The sequence below is a fragment of the Hylobates moloch genome, unplaced genomic scaffold, assembly GCF_009828535.3.
Source record: "Hylobates moloch isolate HMO894 unplaced genomic scaffold, HMol_V3 SCAFFOLD_21, whole genome shotgun sequence".
NCBI lineage: Eukaryota > Metazoa > Chordata > Mammalia > Primates > Hylobatidae > Hylobates > Hylobates moloch.
The window spans coordinates 32571382-32592506 of record NW_026652296.1 but is presented as its reverse complement, the minus strand read 5'-3'; the positions used below and the strand labels follow the sequence as shown (position 1 = coordinate 32592506).

The 21125-nt window shown below is 51.5% G+C and overlaps 1 protein-coding gene across 3 annotated transcripts in view; it reads left to right on the top strand.

The window, feature by feature from the left end:
• The window catches only part of UBOX5 (U-box domain containing 5), a 52702-nt gene extending 49665 nt beyond the window's left edge, over positions 1-3037 (top strand). Inside the window, exon 5 of one of the 3 annotated variants that reach the window (XM_058432855.1) lies at positions 195-3037. In XM_058432855.1, coding sequence (XP_058288838.1) covers positions 195-403 — 209 coding nt within the window. In that variant the 3' untranslated portion in view covers positions 404-3037. The remainder of the gene's footprint in view (positions 1-194) is intronic. The other 2 variants (XM_032142433.2, XM_032142434.2) reach the window with 2 other exon arrangements.
• The last annotated feature ends 18088 nt before the right edge of the window (positions 3038-21125 follow it).

Genomic DNA, 21125 nt, shown 5'->3' with positions numbered 1-21125 from the left:
TAGAGAAGAGGCCTCCCGGGTTCCCAGCCTCCCTCTCCCCCTTGCACTCCCCTACCTGATCAGCCTGGGATGGACTCGGGAGGGATGAAGCCAGATGCTGCAGCGGCACGGTGGGAAGGCTCTGCCTCTCAGAGTAGCCTGGACCACGGAGCAGCTTTCCTAACCCTGGCCTGTTTTCCTTCCTGATTTACCAGAGCAGCCTGGGAGCATCCCGGGCCCTGAGTGTGCCTCCTGCAAAAGAGTATTTTCTCCTTACTTCAAAAAGGAGCCGGTGTACCAGCTGCCCTGCAGCCACCTCCTGTGCCGACCCTGCCTGGGTGAGAAGCAACGCTCCCTGCCCATGACGTGCACAGCCTGCCAGCGGCCGGTTGCTAGCCAAGATGTGCTGCGGGTCCACTTCTGAGTGACTGGCCTCCACTGGCGGAGACCCATCGCTGGGAGGAGCTGAGGGGGAACAGGAGCAGGGCCACAGCACCCCTGAGGTCTGGCCAGGCCCCAGGCACAGAGCTGCCTGCTCCCTCCCAGGGCTCTTCTTCATCACCTCACGGTGTAGCGCACTGCTTCTGCGCTGGTGGCAATAGGGCAACAAAGCCATAGGCCGGAGGGCGGGGGCTGTCCCTGCCTCCCTGCCACTCCCGCTGCCTGAGCCCAGGGCCTGCTGGAGCCAGCCCCACCCTAGGCAGGAAGACCCCTGCTGAGGGCCCCCTATGCAGTCCGCATACCCCTCTGTCCAGCAGGGCACTGTGGGTGGCTCACCCTAGATTGTGGCCCAGATCTCAGGAGTCTCTGCCTTCAGGGTCATCCAAAAGTGGACCTTGGGGGAAGTGGGGGTGTCTGTGGAGTGCATGACTCAGCCCCCCGACTCGCAGCCTTAATAAAGCGATGGTTGACGTCTGCTGTGGGTTTCCTCCTGGTGGAGTGCCCGTCTGTGTCATCACACTCCTGTCGCCCACCTGCACCCACACAAGTGGAGCTCACAGGGTAGCTGTGTGCAGTCACTGCAGCTTGCCCAGGCTGTCACTCCTGTCGACGGCCTGAAAGGACACAAACTGGAATTTCAGATCTATCCCCTGCATGGGGACTCAGAACCCAGGTTTGCAGGTGGGCATACATGGTGGGAGGGTGGAGGGCTCCCTCAGGCCGGTGCCAGCTGTGCTCGGCTGGCTCCTGAAACTGCTCCCTGAGGGGGAGCGCAGCGTTTCCGCATGCGGCCGGTTTCAGGAATACTTGTTTATAAGCTGCATCCTTTTTTCAGCCCAACATTTAGCTTTATGGAGTCCCAAAGGGAAAATATATCCATATCCCTACAACTTGGTACTCTATCAGATTCCAGCCACTAGAAGAACCTCAGTGAGAAAACACACCCGCCTTTCCCTTTTCCCTTCTAAGCACGTTTCGGAAGGAACAGCCTAAAGACGCTTTGTAAAGCTGTATTTTACCCTTCAGCTTAGCCGCAGGTCCCTGTGAACAGGCCGTCCTTGCGAACAGAATGTCCCCGTGAACAGGCACATTCCTTTCCTTTAGGCCGTCCAGGGCTCTAGTCCACACCCAAGACTTTAGAGATCTGGGTTTGGGGTTAGTTGCTTTTTTTTTTTTTTTTTTAATTGAGACAGGGTCGGTCTCTGTTGCCCAAGCTTGAGGGCAGTGGTGCAGTCATAACTCATTGCAGCCTCGAACTCCTGGGCTTAAGGGATCCTTACACCTCAGCCTCCCAGGAAGCAGGAACTATAGGTATGTGCTACCATGCCCAGCTAATTTTTTTATTTTTTGTAGAGACAAGGTCTTGCTATGTTGTCCGGACTGGTCTCAAACTCCTGGGCTCAAGTGATCCTCCCAAAGTGCTGGGATTGCAGGCATGAGCCACTTCGCCTAGCCAAGCCTGCATTTTTTTGAGTTCCTACGTCATTTGTCCACAAAGATGGCTTCAGAGAGGTGGTCACATGCTTCGCTCTGCTTCCCATTGGCACTGACCTTGATGCAGCCCTCACATGAGATTTGAGGGTCCGCATGGATGGCCTGTGCCGCCCTCGCTGGCGAGGCTCCAGTGTGCCCCTGGCTTTCTGGGTCTGTGCCTCTCCAGAATCTTGCCTTACCCTCCGGTGTGCTTGTGTTTTTAGAAAAGCCCCAGCATGGCTGGGCATGGTGGCTTATGCCTGTAATCCCAGCACTTTGGGAGGCCAAGGTGGGTGGATCACTTGAGGTCAGGAGTTCGAGACCAGCCTGGCCAACATGGCAAAACCCCATCTCTACTAAAAATACAAAAATTAGCTGGGCATGGTGGTGTGTGCCTGTAATCCCAGCTACTCAGGAGGCTGAGGTATGAGAATCGCTTGAACCGGGGAGGCAGAGGTTGCAGTGAGCTGAGATCGCACCACTGTACTCCAGCCTGGGTGACGGAGCGAGACTCCCTCTCAAAAAAAGAAAAGAAAAAAGCCCCAGCATGTAGCAAAAGCATTTCTTGGTGAGTGTGGGGGCTGGTGATTCCCACCTTCAACCTGTCATGGTCTCGGGGAACAGCCTACTTCCCACCAGCAGCTTGACACCCACAGTGTGCTCTGGCTGCTGGGAGCACATCTCTCTGGGAGAAATCCTGTCCACCCAACCCCAAAAGCCCTAGCGTGCAGTCAGCGTCAGCACAGCACTCCCAGATGAGGGCCGGGCTGCCTCCCCTTAAGCAGCTGTGTTAGAGGTGCTGCCCAGACCGCCTGCAGGTCCCTGGGGATCTGCATTTCTAACAGGCTCCTGCCCCCAAGACTGCTCTGGTGGAAAATCCAGCCTGGGAGCCCCTGGAGTGGCAGGCCCTGTCCTAGGTACAGGTGGAGCCATGCCCAGGAGTTGCGTTCATTTTTCTTAATTGAAAGACTTCCTCCAAAAGGAAGTGGTCTTTTCACTCCCCTTGCCAGAAACATGCCAAGCACCAGTGGGCTCTGTTTCTGTCCCCTAGAAAATGAGAATAAAATTTCTTTTGCTGTCACCTGGCTCTGAAGGCACTTTATTTCTCACTAGAGCCTGGACCCAGGCACAGAACAGCTGTAAACACACAGAGTTTAAGTCCATGGACGGAGAAGACTCAGGACTTCAGAGTCTTGCTGTGGCTCTGCTGCCCTCCAGAGACCTTCCGCCCCCTCCATGACCACAGGGTCTGTGGGCACATGTCTCTTCCCCTTCCTGTGACATTGACTCGGCCCTCTGAACGCAGGTCAGGGCCGTGGTACCCCTGCGGTTTGGTGGGGGCAAAGGGGCCCAGACAGCACCATTCTCCAAATCTCTCCTCCCAAGGTGCAAAGGTCTACCCTGTGGCTCTGCCTTTGGCCATTCTCTGTCCTCACTCGCAGGGGCTCGTAGGTGGAAGAGAGGTTGGCGTCAGAAAAGAAGTAGATGAACCAAATGGCCAGGAAGAAGAACAGCTGCTCACAATGTTCCATCTCCCTGCAGCTGGGCTGCGAGGCCCCGGAGCACTTGGGGCGTGGGGCTTAGTAGCTTCTCCCAGCCCCACACCTGCCCGGCTTCCCCCGTAGCTGTCCAGCTTGGGGCCTCCCAGTGGCTGGGTACTTTTCCATTCCCCAGGAGATGGGCCTTCTGACGCTCGGTGGCTGTAAGTAGGTCTGCAGACAAAGAGTCCTGCCCTGGAGGAAACCGCTTTGCCTGCCCGGCCTCCTGCCTGTGGTATTGTGACATTGTGAGGCTGGGCTGGCTGCCATTGTGATGGCCACTGGGGTGGGAAGCTGCTTCAGGCTGGTTTCTCCCCCAGGGCTCCTGTGGGCCTTCGTTGAGCAGGTCCTGGCTTCAGAGCTGGCCCCGCGGGCTAGGCCTGCTGTCACCTCACCTGGCTGCTCAGCGTGCTTGCCAGTGCAGGCTCTTTCCTTCCAGTTCTGGATTGGAAGGGGCATGGCCGGGTTGGGAATTAGTGAAAACGGCACTGTCCAGTAGAGTAGCCACTAGCCACAGTGGCTATTTAATTAAAAGTAAATGAATTTTTAAATTCGGTTCATTACACCACCCACATTTAAAGTGCTTGATAGTCACATGGGGTTAGTGGCTACTGGGTTTCGGCCATAATCCCAAAAGACACAGTCCCAAAGGCCATAACCCCGAATGTTGAAATCCCTAAAGATCAAAATCCCTAAAGTCTAAAATCCCTGATGTCTAATTGAATCCCCAAACCATAAATGACAGATTCAAAATTAGGTACAACAAGTCTTCTTAAATTTGGACTTTTGAGATTGTGATTTTTAGGATTTCAGACTTCAGGGATTTTGATCTTTCGGGATTTCAACATTTAGGATTATGGCGATTGGGATCCTATTTTGGGAGTTATGATCAGCACAGGTGGGTCCTATATTGGACAGCACAGATAGAGACCATTTCCACCATCACCGAAAGTTCTCCTGGACAGTGCTGGGCCAAAATAAGAGCTTGTTGCCCTTCCCTCTTATGAACGGTCACCTGGGAGAAGAGGAAAGCCGCCCCCCCCCGCCCATGGGGGCAGGAGAGCAGAACAATGGTGTACAAAATCAGACAGGCTTAAGCCCCACCTGCCTTCCTCCCCCACTGGGCAGAAGCGGTACACCCAGGCTCCACCCGGCTGTAATGCACTCCCTCCCTTGCAGAGAGGTGCCTGAAATGGCTCTGTCTGTGCCAAGGGGGGTGACAAGATCTCCAGAGTGGCACAGGACTAAGGTGAGGACAAAGGAGGAAGACTTGGGATGGTCAAGTTTATTCCCTCAGGGTTTTCACCAATAATAGGATAATGCTACCCTTAACCTGGCTATCAAGTGACCACCACACAAACATCTTGGTGTTTTCCCTTTCAATGTTTTTCGGTAAAGAAAAAAGTATTTATAGGTATATAGTGTGTGGGTCTGTTGCCTGCTATTTCTAACACTATCTCATGGACATTTGCCTTTGTCGTTAGATACTCTTCTTGCAAAGCTCATTTGTAGGCCAGGTGCTGTGGCTTATGCCTGTAATCCCAGCACTTTGGGAGGCCAAGGTAGGCGGATCACCTGAGGTCGAGAGTTTGAGACCTGGCCAACGTGGTGAAACCCTGTCTCTACTAAAAAGACAAAAAATTAGCTGGGTGTGGTGGCGCACGTCTGTAATCCCAGCTACTCAGGAGGCTGAGGCAGGAGAATCCCTTGAACCCAGGGGGCGGAGGTTCAAGCGATCTCACTAGCCAAGACCGCGCCACTGCACTCCAGCCTGGGCAACAAGAGCAAAACTCCATCTCAAAAAAAAAAAAATAAAAATAAAGCTCATTTGTAAGAACAAGTCAAAGTAGCCAGGAAAACTCTGAAAAAGAACAGTTTGGGTTGTGGGTGGGGAGAACTAACCCACAAATACACAGGCAGATGAACAAAACAGAATGAAAAACCCATAGGCAGGCCCAGCTACACATGGAAATTTTGTGTACTGCAAGGCAGGAATGGGGGAAAACTGACCTTTCCACAGGGGGCGCTGCAGTCACTGGGCGAATGAAACCGTGGAAGAACTAGAGATAAATGGAAAACGAGAGAACTCCTTCGCAACCTGGGAGTGAGGAAAACGGTCCTAATTCAAAATCCAGGCCAGATGTGGTGGCTCATGCCTGTAATCCCAGCACTTTGGGTGGCTGAGGTGGGCAGATCACCTGAGGTCAGGAGTTCGAGACCAGCTTGGCCAACATGATGAAACCCCGTCTCTACTAAAAATACAAAAATTAGGTGGCGTGGTGGCGGGCGCCTGTAATCCCAGCTACTCAGGAGCTGACGTGGGAGAATCACTTGAACCCCGGAGGCAGAGGTTGCAGTGCGCCGAGATGGCACCACTGTACTCCAGCCTGGGCGACAGAGCAAAACTCCATCTAAAACAAACAAACAAACAAAATTCAGATTCAGTAAGGAAAAAGACTGATAGATTTGACTGCCTTAAAAAACAAAATTAAACCAAAAAAAAAACAGCTGGGCGTGGTGGCTCATGCCTGTACTTCCAGCTCTTTGGGAGGCCAAGGAGGGAGGATCATTTGAGCCCAGGAGTTTGAGACCAGCCTGGGCAACACAGGGAGACCCTGTCTCTACAAAAAATACAAAAATTAGCTGGGCATGATGGTGCGTGCCTGTAGTCCCAGCTACTCAGGAGGCTAAGGCAGGAGAATCACTTGAGCTCAGGAAGCAGAGGTTGCAGTGAGCCGAGATCGAGCCACTGTAATCCCAGCATTTTGGGTGGCCAAGGTGGGTGGATCACCTGAGGTCAGGAGTTTGAGACCAGCCTGGCCAACATGATGAAACCCCATCTCTACCTGTGCGACAGAGGGAGACCCTGTCTCAAAACAAACCAAAAAACCTCTTACATGGCAAAATTCATTAGCAAGTAAAAATGAAAATTACAAGCTGGGAAAATATATTTGCAACCTGTACTAAATGGTTAATATCCATAACATATAGCTTCTAAAAATAACAGATTCACAAAGAAATACAAATGGCTTTTAAACATGTAAACAGTGTTCAGCCTCACTCATAATATGATGAAATAAAGAGGACCATGAAAAACCCCTTCTTGCTTAGCAGATTGGCAAAAATCTCCATGTTTGGTCACAATCTGTAGGTGAGACTTCGGGTTAACAGGAGCTGTCATATACTAATGCTGAGAATACAAAGGGTGCAATCTTTGGCGGGGAATGTGGCAATATCTGGCTAAGTCACGTATGCATGTACCCTTCTACCCAGCCATCCTACATCTAGGATTCTAGTCCAAAGATCCCCTGAAAAAATATGAAAAGAATTCCAGCCCCACCAGCAGGCAGCCTGGGCACCCAGAGGCGATCTTTGCAGGGCTGAGGAGCCATGTCACCCTCTGTGGAGGGGCCAGCTGTGTCCAGCCTATGGGCCCAGAAGCAAGTGCTTTACACATGCATGATTTTGTCAAGGAGATTATGGAGAACTTGGAGGCCATCCGTGCATGTTAAAAACCTTTGTATTCAAAAGTTTTAATAATGGCCGGGCGCGGTGGCTTACGCCTGTAATCCCAGCACTTTGGGAGGCCGAGGCGGGCGGATCACGAGGTCAGGAGATTGAGACCATCCTGGCTAACACGGTGAAACCCCGTCTCCACTAAAAAATACAAAAAATTAGCCGGGCGAGGTGGTGGGCACCTGTAGTCCCAGCTACGCGGGAGGCTGAGGCAGGAGAATGGCGTGAACCCCGGGGGGCGGAGCCTGCAGTGAGCTGAGATCGCGCCACTGCACTCCAGCCTGGGTGAAAGAGCCAGACTCCATCTCAAAAAAAAAAAAAAACAAACAAAAGTTTTAATAAAAGTTTATATATTGAATAAACAATGTCCTAGGCATTGCACCAAATGCCTACGTATTATCTTATTTAATCCCCACTTGGAGTTAGGATAAAACAGAGGCTCAGACCACAAAGAGCCCCTCTGATTGCCTACATGACCTACAGAAGTGTCTTCACTTGGTTCCAAATCCACTGTGCAATCCAGAACCAGAGGCACAACGGAGTCTAATTATGGAATAACAATCTCATGACCAGGCTCCAGCACAGCCTTTGAAATTCAGTATTACACCTCTAGGCACAAAAATAAAAGATGCACCCCCCATAAAGGCTCAGCAGAGTTAGTCTCATGTAAATAGATGAATCTCCTGGTTGAAATGTGAATGGAAAAGTACTCGTCGTGTGCAGTTCCTGGGAGAGGAGGGTGTGGGGAGGACGACGCACAGATGGACTCAAGAACGGCCCTATCTGCGACCCAGGGCTCTGGGTACTAGGATCCTACCGAGGTGTGCTGCCTCTCTCCAGAGACCCCAGTGTGGGATACATGTGGCCAAAGAAGATCCAATTTGAAAGAGAAACTAAACTGGGTGTTGGGAAACCTTGTGAGAGTTGGTAACCAAAGGAGGCCTGCGTGGTCCTGGTGGAGTGGGAAGGTGTGAAGGGCAGACAGTGGAACAGGCCCAAGAAGGTCAGTAAGCAGAGGCAGGAGTCGGGAGCAAAACTGGGCTGAGGCCTACAATGTCCTCTAAACTGCTGGAGAGAACCGGGCTTGAAAAGGGAGGGGACAGGGAATCAGCATGGGGAGACAGAGGCACAGGCTGGCCTCCCCCTCCCATGATTCTTGATACCCTTCCCTTGGGCCCAGGGCCCAGACACCAGCTCTGACTCAGCGGATGAAATGCAACCCCACGGCTCATTAATTAGGAAGCCTGTAATTAGCCTGTCTCAGAAACCAGGAGCCTCCAGAGAGAGCCCCTCTCACCTGCCTTCCTCCCTCCCACCCAAAGGATGACATCAAGCTGGGGAGGTCTGGCTCCTGGGACTGAGGAGGGGAAAGCGGAGTGTGAGCAATAGGGGGAATGAGATACCAGGCACGCGTTGTCTGCATGCGACAGCCTCGGCGAATTGACCTTCAATCATGAGATGATGGAAATGATGCTAAGTGGCCTAAACCCTAAATGTTTCCTCTACTGAAGAAACCCTGGGGCAGGCTTGGGCGTGGCCCAGGTGGGTCTACAACACCTGCAAAGCTGCGAGCCCCTGCAACTCAGTCTGAGAGTGAAACCGCTTCTGTGGCCAGCATGTGGTTGGCACTGGGTGTGTGGTTGGCACTGTGGAGTGATTCGGCAGTGCTGTTTAGACGGCTGCTTTTAGCTGCCTCCTTCACGGCTTCCCTGCAGCTGCTTTTCCACCTTTCTCTTCAACCTTGGATTTTTCCACCTTGAAAAAATCTGTTCCAAAGCTTAGTCTCCTTTCCTCCTGGCTTCATTCCACTGTGATTATTTTAAATTATTGGCTGCCAATTATTTGGCCCACTTTCCCAGCCAAAAGTGGGCTCTGTTCCTTCTCTTGACCTTGGACAGGCTTGTGGCTGCTTCAACCCATAAAGTATGGCAACACTGACCTTCTGTGATTTCTGAGGCTATCATAAAATGCCACGTCACTCTGCCCTTGTTTTCTGGAGATTCACTCTTCATCGAAGTCCTGAGCCACCATTCAATGGCTTCAAGAGTGAATCCAAGCTGGGCGCGGTGGCTCACGCCTGTAATCCCAACACTTTGGGAGGCCAAGACGGGTGGATCACCTGAGGTCAGGAGTTTGAGACCAGCCTATCCAACATAGGGAAACCCCATCTCTACTAAAAATACAAAAATTAGCTGGGTGAGGTGGCGGGTGCCTAATCCCAGCTACTTAGTAGGCCGAGGCAGGAGAATTGCTTGAACCTGGGAGGTGGAGGTTGCAGTGAGCTGAGATCTTGCCACTGCACTCCAGCAAGACCCTGTCTCAAAAAAAAAAAAAAAGTTGAATCCAACTCACAGGAAAGCAGGCAGTCCAGGCAACAGCGCCCCAACTGAGCTGAGCCTTCGGGCAACTCCCGCCCAAGTGCCCATGCATGTGAGTGAAGAAGGCCCAGGTGATTTCAGCTTGTAGCCCGCCCCTCCTTCCTGTGGAGGCCCCAGACATTGTGGAACAGATAAAAGGTGTTCACTGTGACCTTCAGAACCTGTGAGCATAATAAAATGGCGGTGGGTTGATACCACTGCATTTTGAGTGGTTTGTTACACAGCAACAGTAACGGAAACCACCACAAAATCCTAGATGATTGCTACAGCGGGGCTAGGGAAGGACGGAGAAACCAGGAGGCAAAGCTGGGATCCCCCTTAGCTGAGAGGGACTGCAAATGCCCCTGTGCTGATAATTCGTGCCCTTCACTGCTGCTGGGCCTGGGCAGGCAGAGGACACACCAACTCGACTGGTCATTTACCCAAGACCCAGGGTTGGGTTGGGTCCATGGCGGGTCCGGGGGACGTAGTGACCAAAAGGACCACTCTCTAGTAGTGCAGAAAGACAGGGAAACACGTGAATAAAGCATGTCTAGGGCTCCACGTTGACCTGAAGGAGGAGGAGGAGGTTGGTTTAGCTAAGGTTAGGCTTGGGGGCAGGAAAGATGAGACTCAGGTTCCAATATCAGAAAATATCTCAGTGGGCCGGGTGTGGTAGCTCATGCCTGTAATCCCAGCACTTTGGGAGGCCAAAGTGAGAGGATCGTTTGAGCCCAGGAGTTCAAGACCAGCCTGGGTAACGTAATTAGCTGGGCATGGTGGCACATGTCTGTAGTCCCAGCTACTTAGGACGCTGAGATGGGAGGATCGCTTGAGCCCAGGAGGTGAAGGCTGCAGTGAGCTGTGTTTGTGCCACTGCCCTCCAGCCTGGGCAACAGAGTGAGACCCTCTCTAAAAGAAAAGAAAAGATCTCAGTGGATTTGTGGGGGTGAGGGGTACTTAGCTTTACAACATTTATTTCCCTTCCTACTGTCATCCTGAGTTCCTCTCAAGGCACTACCCTTTCTCCATTGCATTCACTCTGAGGGAGCTTTATTCAGACACTTGAGGATGGGCATCATCCAACCTAATCCAAAAAGCCAGCCCCTCCCTGGAGTAGGCACCTGAGCAGAGGGATCAGGAGGAAGCCTACAGCAGACCCTGTGGATGCCACTCCCAGGCTCCGTTCTCTTGACCCCGGGCGTGTCTGTCCCTCAGATGCCGCACGTTGGGGTCAGTGGTTTGCAGCTGGCCTTCCGCTGGACACGTGCCCTCCGCCAGTGGTAGCCACTTCACCAAGACAGACTCCCTCCCTGCAGCCCCCTTAGTCAATGACTAATACACAAATATTAAAAACTTGACCCTCAGGCCAGGCACCATGGCTGTAATCCCAGCACTTTGGGAGGCTGAGGTGGGCGGATCACCTGAGGTTGAGAGTTTGAGACCAGCTTGACCAACATGGAGAAACCCCGTCTCTACTAAAAGTACAAAAATATTACCCGGGCATGGTGGTGCATCCCTGTTATCCCAGCTACTCGGGAAGCTGAGGCAGGAGAATCACTTGAACCTGGGAGGCGGAGGTTGCAGTGAGCCAAGATCGCGCCATTGCACTCCAGCCTGGGCAACAAGAGTGAAACTCCGTCTCAAAAAAAAAAAAAATTAGCTTGTGTTGTGGCACACACCTATGGTCCCAGCTACTTGGGAGGCTGAGGCGGGAGGGTCACTTGAGCCCAGGAGAGAGGTCGAGGCTGCAGTGAGCTGTGATTGCCCCACTGTGCTCCAGCCTAGGTGACAAAGCGAGATCCCGTCTCAGAAAAAAGAAAAGACCTGGCTCAGTGGCTCACACCTGTAATCCCAGCACTTTGGGAGCCTGAGGTGGGCAGATCACCTGAGGTCAGGAGTTTGAGACCAGCCTGGCCAACTTGGTAAAACCCCATCTCTACTGAAAATACAAAAATTAGCCTGGCGTGGCGGCGCGTGCCTGCAATCCCAGCTACTTGGGAGGCTGAGGCAGGAGAATCACTTGAACCCAGAGGCAGAGGTTGCAGTGAGCCAAGACCGTGCCATTGCACTCCAGCCTGGGCAACAGATCGAAACTCTGTCTCAAAAAAGAAAAGAAAAGAAAAAAACCCATCAAAAACACTAGACATATTTTGTGATATATTTGTTTTTGAGGCAGAGTTTCACTCCCGTTGCCCAGGCTGGAGTGCAGTGGTGTGATCTTGGCTCACTGCAACCTCCGTTTCCTGGGCTCAAGCAATTCTCCTCTCTCAGCCTCCCAAATACCTGGGACTACAGGGATCTGGCTAATTTTTTTATTTATTCATTTTTTTTGAGATGGAGTCTCGCTCTGTCACCTGGGCTGGAGTACAGTGGCACGATCTCAGCTCACTGGAACCTCCACCTCTGGGTTCAAGCGATTCTCCTGCTTCAGCCTCCCCAGTAGCTGAGACTACAGGTGCGTGCCACCATGCCCGGCTAATTTTTTATACTTTCAGTAGAGACGGGGTTTCACCATGTTAGCCAAGATAGTCTCGATCTCCTGACCTCATGATCTGCCTGCCTCGGCCTCCCAAAGTGCTGGGATTACAGACGTGAGTCCCCGTGCCTGGCCTAATTTTTATATTTTTAGTAGAGATGGGGTTTCGCCATGTTGGCCAGGCTGGTCTCGAACTCCTGAACCCAAGTGATCTGCCCATGTCAGCCTCCCTAAGTGCTGGGATTACAAGTGTGAGCCCATGCCTTCAGGATATTCTTATGTGGCTTATAATGTACATGCCAAGAACACATTATCAGCATACAGTAAACATTAGCTATTCTACATTATCCCTATTTATACACTTTTCCTCTTTGGTGCAGGGAAATGAATAGGTCTTGGAAAATAAGAGAGGATTTTTCTAAATTTAGCCTGGGGGCATCTAATGGAGGCCAGTTCCAAATATAGTCTTCCCCCTGCAGTAAATCTGCACAGCCCTTGGGTTTTGTATGCAGTTATTGATCTGGGGAATTTTTTTTTAATTTTTCTATCAGGAGGTACAGACTATCTAGATGTCAAAGGAAGGGTGAGTGGAGTTTTAATCAATATTAATAATAACAGCAATGAGTACTGAGAAGTCTTAAAAACAAGGTGAAACTAAAACATTAACTACAATAAAATAAATGATTAAAGGAATTCCTTTTTATTTTTTATTTTATTTTATTATTTTTGGAGTCAGAATCCTGCTCTGTCACCCAGATTAGAGTACAGTAGTGCGATCTTGGCTCACTGCAACCTCCAGCTCCTAGGTTCAAGCGATTCTCCTGCCTCAGCCTCCTCAGTAGCTGGGACTATAGGTGTGCACGACTACACCTGGCTAGTTTTTGTATTTTTAGTAGAGACAGGGTTTTGTCATGTTGGCCAGGCTGGTCTCGAACTCCTGGCCTCAAGTGATCCGCCTGCCTCGGCCTCCCAAAGTGTTAGGATTACAGGTGTGAGCCACCGCACTGGGCAGGAAATTCTTTTTAAAACATTCTAAGGAACCCAGCTTATTTGGAGGAGAATAAAGATATGGATTAATCTTAAATATTGCTTAAACTACTGAAATAATAGAAATAAGATTTAAAAATAATCCATTGTAACACAAGAAAGCAGGAAAAAGAAGTGAAAGGGTGTCATGGTAAATGGAAAACAGAAGCAATGAAACCAGAAGTTTGAGACCAGCCTGGGCAACATATGAGACTGTGTCTCTACAAAAAAATTTTTTTTTTTAATTAGCTGGTGGCGGCCGGGCGCGGTGGCTCACGCTTGTAATCCCAGCACTTTGGGAGGCCGAGGCGGGCAGATCACGAGGTCAGGAGATCGAGACCACGGTGAAACCCTGTCTCTACAAAAAATACAAAAACCATCCTGGCTAAACCAAGAAACCCTCTCTACTAAAAAACAAAAAATTACGGCATGGTGGCCCGTACCCAACGGGAGGCGCCCGGGAGGCGGAGCTTGCAGTGAGCCAAGATTGCGCCACTGCACTCCAGCCTGGGCGACGGAGCGAGACTCAAAAAAAGAAAAAAAAAAAAAAAAATTAGCTGGTGGCCGGAGGCGGTGGCTCATGTACTTTGGGAAGCTGAGGTGGGCAGATCACGAGGTCAGGAGTTCAAGACCAGCTTGGCCAATATGGAGAAACCCCATCTCTACTAAAACTACAAAAATTAGCCAGGCGTGGTGGTAGGCACCTGTAGTCCCAGCTACTCGGGAGGCTGAGGCACGAGAATTGCTTTAGCCCGGGAGGTGGAGGTTGCAGTGAGCCAAGATTGCACCACTGCACTCCAGCCTGGGCAACAGGGCAAGACTCTGTCTCAAAAAAAAAAAAAAAGCTGGCATGGGCCAGGCATGGTGGCTCATGCCTGTAATCCCAGCACTTAGGGAGGCTGAGGCGGGTAGATCACCTGATGTCAGGAGTTCGGCCTGACCAATATGGAGAAACCCTGTCTCTACTAAAAATACAAAATTAGCCAGGTGTGGTGGCACATGCCTGTAATCCCAGCTACTTGGGAGGCTGAGGCAGGAGAATCGCTTGAACCCGGGAGGCAGAGGTTGCGGTGAGCCGAGATCGTGCCATTACACTCCAGGCTGGGCAACAAGAGAAAAGTCTGTCTCAAAAAAAAAAAAAAAAAAAAAATGGCTGGCATGGTGGGTTGGGCTTGTAGTCCCAGCTACTTGGGAATCTGAGGTAGGAGGATAGTTTGATGACCGCACCACTGCACTCCAGCCTGAGTGACAGAGCTAGACCCTGTCTCAACAATAACAAAAAGAAAACAGAAGCTAAGTGTTTGCAAATGAATCCAAGCAGAGGGGCAACCATCATCAATGTTAACAGATTAAATTTGCCTTGTTAAAACAGAAGCTCTCAGGTTGAATAAAAAATAAAATCTTTGCTGGGCGTGGTGGCTTACATGTGTAATTCCAGCACTTCGAGAGGCCAACATTGGAGAATTCCTTGAGGCTAGGAATTCGAGACTAGCCTGAGCAACATAATAAGATCCCATCTCTACAAAAGCATAAAAAATAAAAATTAGCTGGTTGTGGTGGTCGGTACCTATAGTCCCAGCTACTTGGGAGGCCGAGGCAAGAGGATCAGTTGAACCCAGAAGTTTGAGGCTGCAGTGAGCTATGATTGCACCACTGCACTCCAGCCTGGGCAACAGAGCAAGACCCTACCTCTAAAAAACCACACACTTACGCCTGTAATCCCAGCACTTTAGGAGCCGAGGTGGGTGGATCACTTGAGGTCAGGAGTTCAAGACCAGCCTGGCCAACATGGTGAACATGGCCATCTCTACTAAAAATACAAACATTAGCTGGGTGCGTTGGCAGGTGCCTGTAATCCCAGCTACTTGAGAGGCTGAGACAGGAGAATTGCTTGAACCTGGGAGGCAGAGGCTGCAGTGAGCTGAAAAACGCACTACTGCCCTCCATCCTTGGCAATAGAGCGAGAGTTGTCTCAAAAAAAAAAAAAGAAAGAAAGAAGATAAAATGTAATAAAGGTATAAATCAATGAAACAAACACTATGGAGATTCAACACAAGCAGAGGTTGGTTCTTTAAAACAATCACATAAAAGGAGTCGGGTGCAGTGGCTCACGCCTGTAATCCTAGCACTTTGGGAGGCTGAGACAGGTGGATCATTTGAGGTCGGGAGTTCGATACCAGCCTAGCAGACATGGTGAAACCCCATCTCTACTAAAAATAAAAAAATTAACCGGGCAGTAGTAGCACATGCCTGCAATGCCAGCTATTCTGGAGGCTGAGGCAGGAGAATCACTTGAACCCAGGAGGCAGAAGTTGCGTGAGCTGAGATCACACCACTGTACTCCAGTCTGAGCAACGGAGTGAGACCCTGTCTCAAAAGAAAAAAAAAATCACATAAAAGGCACCAACAGAGAAGACCTGGCAGCACTGCCTGGAATTGGCTTACCCTTGGGGGCTGGGGACAACAGTGTGGCACTCGGGGGAGTGGTCAAAGGTGAGAGTTAGCAGGGCCAGACCTGCAGGCCTGTTGGACATGTCTGGGCATTGTCCAGAGGGCAGTGGGGAGCCATGGACAGGTTTTGAGCAGGAAGTGGCATGGTCAGTCAGGGAGGCAGGGTGGGATGGCTCTGAAGATAACCTGGGGCCGAGCCCAGGCATGTGAGGCAGGCCAAGGCGCTGGGAGGCCAGGGGCAGGCTGGGGCAGGGAGCTTGGGAACCGGGGCTGATAGGCTCCTTGCTCAGTAGCTCTGCCCGGCTTAGCTGTGTGGTCCCGGACAAGCCACGGGGTCTCTCTGTGCCATAGGGTCCTCACAAGTGAAGTGATCTGTACAAATCTACAAATGCCTTCCAGCCTGGGGCTGGGGACAAATACCCCAGTTACTGACCCAGCAGCCAGTCCCGTCCCTCCACTTCCTCACCAACAGGACCCCATTTTGTCAGGGGCCTGTGAGCACACCTACTCTTACGGGTGAGCTTTGGCTGGCCTAACCCAAAGAAGGCAGCAGGCTGGTGGTGCTTGCCCAGCCTGGAGGGATTTAGGGGTGGGGACTCTGGGCAGGTTTCTCCTCCTTAAGAGCGCAGAGGCTCAGAAGAAGGAACCCATTTTGCGGCTGTCCCCTTGCCACGAGGAGGGACACTCAGACATGTGGAGGGTACCAGACAGGAGTGAGGAAGCCCTAGATGCCATCTCTGAACTTTCAGCCAGGCCTGGGACCACCCACTTCCCAACTTGAATTATAGTAAATTACAAATGTCCTTGGGGTTTAGTCACTGCTATTTTATTTTATTTATTTTATATTTTATGATTATTATTTTTTATAAGACAGGGTCTGACTGTGTCACCAGGCCGAAGTGCAGTGGTACGATCATAGCTCATTTCAGCCTCCGGTTCCTGGGCTCAAGCGATCATCCTGCCTCTGCCTTGCTAGTAATTGGGACCACCGGCATGCAACCCCATGCTCAATCTTTTTTTTTTTTTCCCCTTCAAAGATGGGTTCTGGCTATGTCACCCAGCCTGGAGTGCAGTGGCTATTCACAGGCGGGATCCCACTACTGATTAGCACAGGATTTCCACCTGCTCCATTTCTGATCTGATTTGGTTCACCCCTCCTTAGGCAACCTGGTAGTCCCCTTGCACCCGGGAGGTCACCATGCTGATGCTGAACTTAGTGCAGACTCCAGCTAGACATAGCCCACGACAGCCCAGGCAGGAGTGCAGTGGCGTGATCATGGCTCACTGCAGCCTCTACCTCCTGGGCTCAAGCATCCTCCTGCCTCAGCCTCAGGAGTAGCTGGGACTCCAGGCACGTGCCCCAGCACCCGGCTCTGCTAGGGTCTTGAAGCAGTAGCGTGGTGAAGGGCATAGACGCTGGAGCCTGAGTTTGAATCCCAGGTCTGCTGTTTATTATTTGTTCGTCCTTGGGCAAGTTATTCAACCTCTCTGTTCCTCAGTTTCCTGTCTGCAAATAGAGATAAAAATACTTCCTCCTTCACAGGGTTTATGTGATTCAAGGAGGAAAATATACGTAAAAGGCTTAAAACAGTGCTGGCACACACTCCTTTTTTCTTTTTTTTTGAGACAGAGTTTCACTCTTGTTGCCCAGGCTGGAGTGCAGTGGCGCAATCTCGGCTCACTGCAACCGCCGCCTCCCCGGCACAAGCGATTCTCCCGCCTCAGCCTCCCGAGTAGCTGGGATTACAGGCGCCTGCCACCACGGCCAGCTAATTTTTGTATTTTTAGTGGAGATGGGGTTTCACCATATTGGCCAGGCTGGTCTTGAACTCCTGATCTGAGGTGATCCACCCGCCTTGGCCTCCCAAAGTGCTGGGATCACAGGCGTGAGCCACCGCTCCTGGCCCCACACTCTGTGTTTTTATTGCCTGTGGTTTAGCATGTTCATAGGCCGCGAACACAGCTGGGTTCTCTCTTTCACATCCCTGCACTAGCTGTTTAGCCCGCCAGGTGTGTCCTCCCCGTCTCCTTTTCCGGGGAATTTCAATCCCCAGCCACAGGCAACGAGTACACCCCAGAGAAGCCTTCCCTGCGCGGCGGCCTATCCTTTCCACTCGCCCCAGGACCCCTCCGCCGGCCCGCGTGCCCCAGGTTGGAGGGGTGAGGTGGGGTGTCTCTGGGCGGAGGTGGAACTCTCAATTGGCAGCCTAGGGCGAGGCTCACACGTGGCCCCCCGGACCGCCACGCGCCTGGCAGCGCGGCCTCTCTGCGTTAGTTTCCTTCACCTGCGAGCGGCGCCGCTGGGCCTGGGGCTTGGGGCCTGGGGCTCGGGGCCTGGGGCTCGGGGCCTGGGGCTCAGACGGGGCCCTGCCGGGCAGGCGGAAGGGCTAGCGCGCAAGCCGGGGCCGCCTCCGCTGCAGCCCCCTCCGCTGCCGCCTGGATCGGCCGCTTCCTCCGCCCAGCAGCCCGGCTGATGGCGCTAAGTGATTCCGGGCACCGCGCTCCGGGGTGGCGCCGACCCGCAGGGCCCTGGGGGCCGCCGGAGCCGCGCTCATGCTGCTCTTAGCAGTCTGCGCACAGCGCGCCTCATTAGGGGCTGCCGGGCCGACAGGGGCGTGCGCCCAGCGCTGCGCCTCCCAATTTGTGCTCGACCCCGGCCCCCCGAGCTTCCGCGCCCTCGGGTCCCCGAGGCCCGCGCTGTTTCCTGTCTCTCCTGGTGACTTCACTCTTCATCTCAGCACCCGCGGGTGTCTGGCTGCGTGGGGGCTGGGAGTGCGCACAGGCCTAGCTCTTCCCTAAGTCTAGCAACGGGAATGTCTGTGGGACCCCAGGGCCGCAGTCATTGTCCCCAGCGGGTGCGACAGGCCACGTCACTTGGAACACGGAGCTAGGGTTGAGCGTCTCTAGATGCGAATCTACAGGTCTTGCTGCCATACGGGTTTTCCATATAGAAACGAGTTTGTCAAAAATATTTTTCTTCGTTTATTTTGCCTTTTACTTAGGTTATTTTTGCAAGTAAGAATTTTTATTGTCTTTTCATTTCTGATTTCTTTTAAGCTTAATGTAACCCCCCTCTAGAGATATGATAAATATTCAGATCTGGCTTCCAGCATCCCCTCCCCGCAGCTCCCCGGCCCTTGTCAGCTGATTTTTTTTTTGAGACGGAGTCTCACTCTGTCGCCCAGGCTGGAGTGCAGTGGCGCGATCTTGGCTCACTGCAACCTCTGCCTCCCGGGTTCAAGTGATTCTCCTGCCTCAGCCTCCCAAGCAGCTAAGACTACAGGCGCGCACCACCATGCCCAGCTCATTTTTTTGTATTTTTGGTGGAGACGGGGTTTCACCATGTTGGCCAGGATGGTCTTGAACTCCTGACCTCGTGATCTGCCCGCCTTGGCCTCCCAAAGTGCTGGGATTACAGGCGCGAGCCACCGTGCCCGGCTTGTCAGCTGATTTTATTCTGTTTAGCTCTTCAATCCAGCTGAGATGTGCCTTGGTCTGGAAAGAGCAGAAGGTGTCCCCCGCCCTCCTTTTTCACTTGGTCCTGCAGTGGATCCATTTCAGTTCCATACCTGTCCGCCTCAGGCCCAGCATTTTTCTCAGAGGTTTCTCATCCCTGCTCAATGTATCCTCTTTGATTCAATTCAGTAAGCAGGTCTTGGGCTCCTACAACATCTTTTGTTTGCTCTTGTTTCCCTCTTCATAGTTTACAGAGCATTTGTGTGGGTCCTCAAAAATACTACTGGAGGCTGGGCACAGTGGCTCACACCTGTAATCCCAGCACTTTGGGAGGCAGAGGTAGGCGGATCACTTGAGGTCAGGAGTTCGAGACCAGCCTGGCCAACATGGTGAAACTCCATTTCTACTAAAAATACAAAAATTAGCCGGGCATGGTGGTGAGCATCTGTAATCCCAGCTACTAAGGAGGCTGAGGCACGAGAATTGCTTGAACCCAGGAGGCGGCGGTTGCAGTGAGCCAACAGGTGAAAAGAGAGAAAGCTGGACTTACTGCTACCAGCAGTGTTCTTTTGAAAATGAGGCCAGCTAGGCATGGTGGCTCATGCCTGTAATCCCGGCACTTTGGGAGGTCAAGGTGGGCACATCACTTGGGCTTGGGAGTTTGAGACCAGCCTGGGGAAAATGGTGAAATCCTGTCTCCAGAAAAACAAAAATTAGCTGGGCATGGTGCTGTGGTCCCAGCTACTCGGGAGGCTGAGGTGGGAGGATCACTCTTAAGCCCAGGAGGTAGAGGTTGCAGTGAGCCATGATTGCGCCACTGCACTCCAGCCTGGGCGACAGAGTGAGACACTGTCTCAAAAAAAATAAAAGAAAAAGAACATGAAGCCAATGGCCAGGCACAGTGGCTCACGCCTGTAATCCCAGCACTTTGGGAGGCCAAGGTGGGAGGATTACTTGGGACCAGGAGTTTGAGACTAGCTTGGGCAACACAGTGAGACCCTCATCTCTACAAAAAAAAAAATTAAAAAGGAAAAAAGATAGAAAGAAAATGAGGCTGTGCCCTTTCTGGCAGTAGTAGAGACGTTCTACGGTATATACAGCAGGGGAATAAGAAACAGAAGGTGTGGGCAGGGCAGATGCTCTGCTAAGATTAGTTAACTGTTACTTCTTCTTAGAAAAGGTGGTCTAAGGGTAAGGAAGTACTTTATAGAACATTCTGACATCTGGGGTTTAATCTGGAGGCTTGCAACGTTTTATTATGTAAGGATTGCAGAAATCTTAACCCTTTATAGCACCCTTATCTGATTCCCTTAAGACCTCAGTGGGGCAGGAAGTGGGGTTAGTACTTCAAGTAAATAAACTTGGGAACAGGTGTGACTTGCCCTGGGTCACACAGGACTCCCTGGAGAGCTGAAGCTGGTACCCAGAGCTTCCCTTCCTTCTTTCCATAATTTATTGAATATCCTCTACCTGGAGTGGGGTTATCGTACTGAGCATGAAAGGTAGAGTCCTTCCTTTCTGCCCTGGTGTTTCATTTTAAAGGGGTTACAGGTATACACACACAAAAAGATAGACACACAAAAAATGAATTGTGAATTGCAGTAGGTGCTATGAAATTCATCAACATAGTCCCAGACAGAAGATAATAGAGATGGGGATGCTCTAGATAGGGCAGTCAGGGAAGCCTCCTCTTAAAAGATGCCATTTAAGCCAATCAAATGAATCCTGAGGAGGGTGCGGGTAGAGGAATCTTCCAGGACATGGAAACAGCAGGATCTCAGATCCCAAAGCAGCAGTTGGAGTTGAGACTGATTTTAGAGGTAGAACTAAGAAGAGTGAGGGAAAGAGAAGACCCAGGGTGAGTCTCAGGTTCTGGGAGGAGCAGCTGGTTAGATAGTGGTGCGATCACAGAGGTGGGAACCCTGGAAGATCAGGGAAACAGCTGAGAATCTGGAGTTGCGTGTTGACCTTGTTAAGTTGGAGAAGCCTATTGGATATCCAAGGGGAGGTGTCACTGTGCAGTTGAAACTATAAGTCTGGCTCTTTGGGGAGAGGCCCAGGATGGAAATACCAATTTGGGAATTATTAGCTTGTAGTAAGTATATAAAATTGTGGGATCACCCAGGAAGAGAACGGACACCGGACTGATTCCTGGGATGCTCCAACGTTTAGAAGTCAAGGTCAAAGAGGAGGAGCCAGAAAAGGAGACTGAGAGAGAACATCCAGTATAACAGAAGGAAAACCAAGAGAGTGTAGCATCAGTGGAACCAAACAAAGTGTATTTCAGAAAAGGTTAAGTGTGGCCGGGCATGGTGGCTCATGCCTGTAATTCCAGCACTTTGGGAGTCTGAGGCAGGCGGATCACAAGGTGAGGAGATTGAGACCATTCTGGCTAACACGGTGAAACCC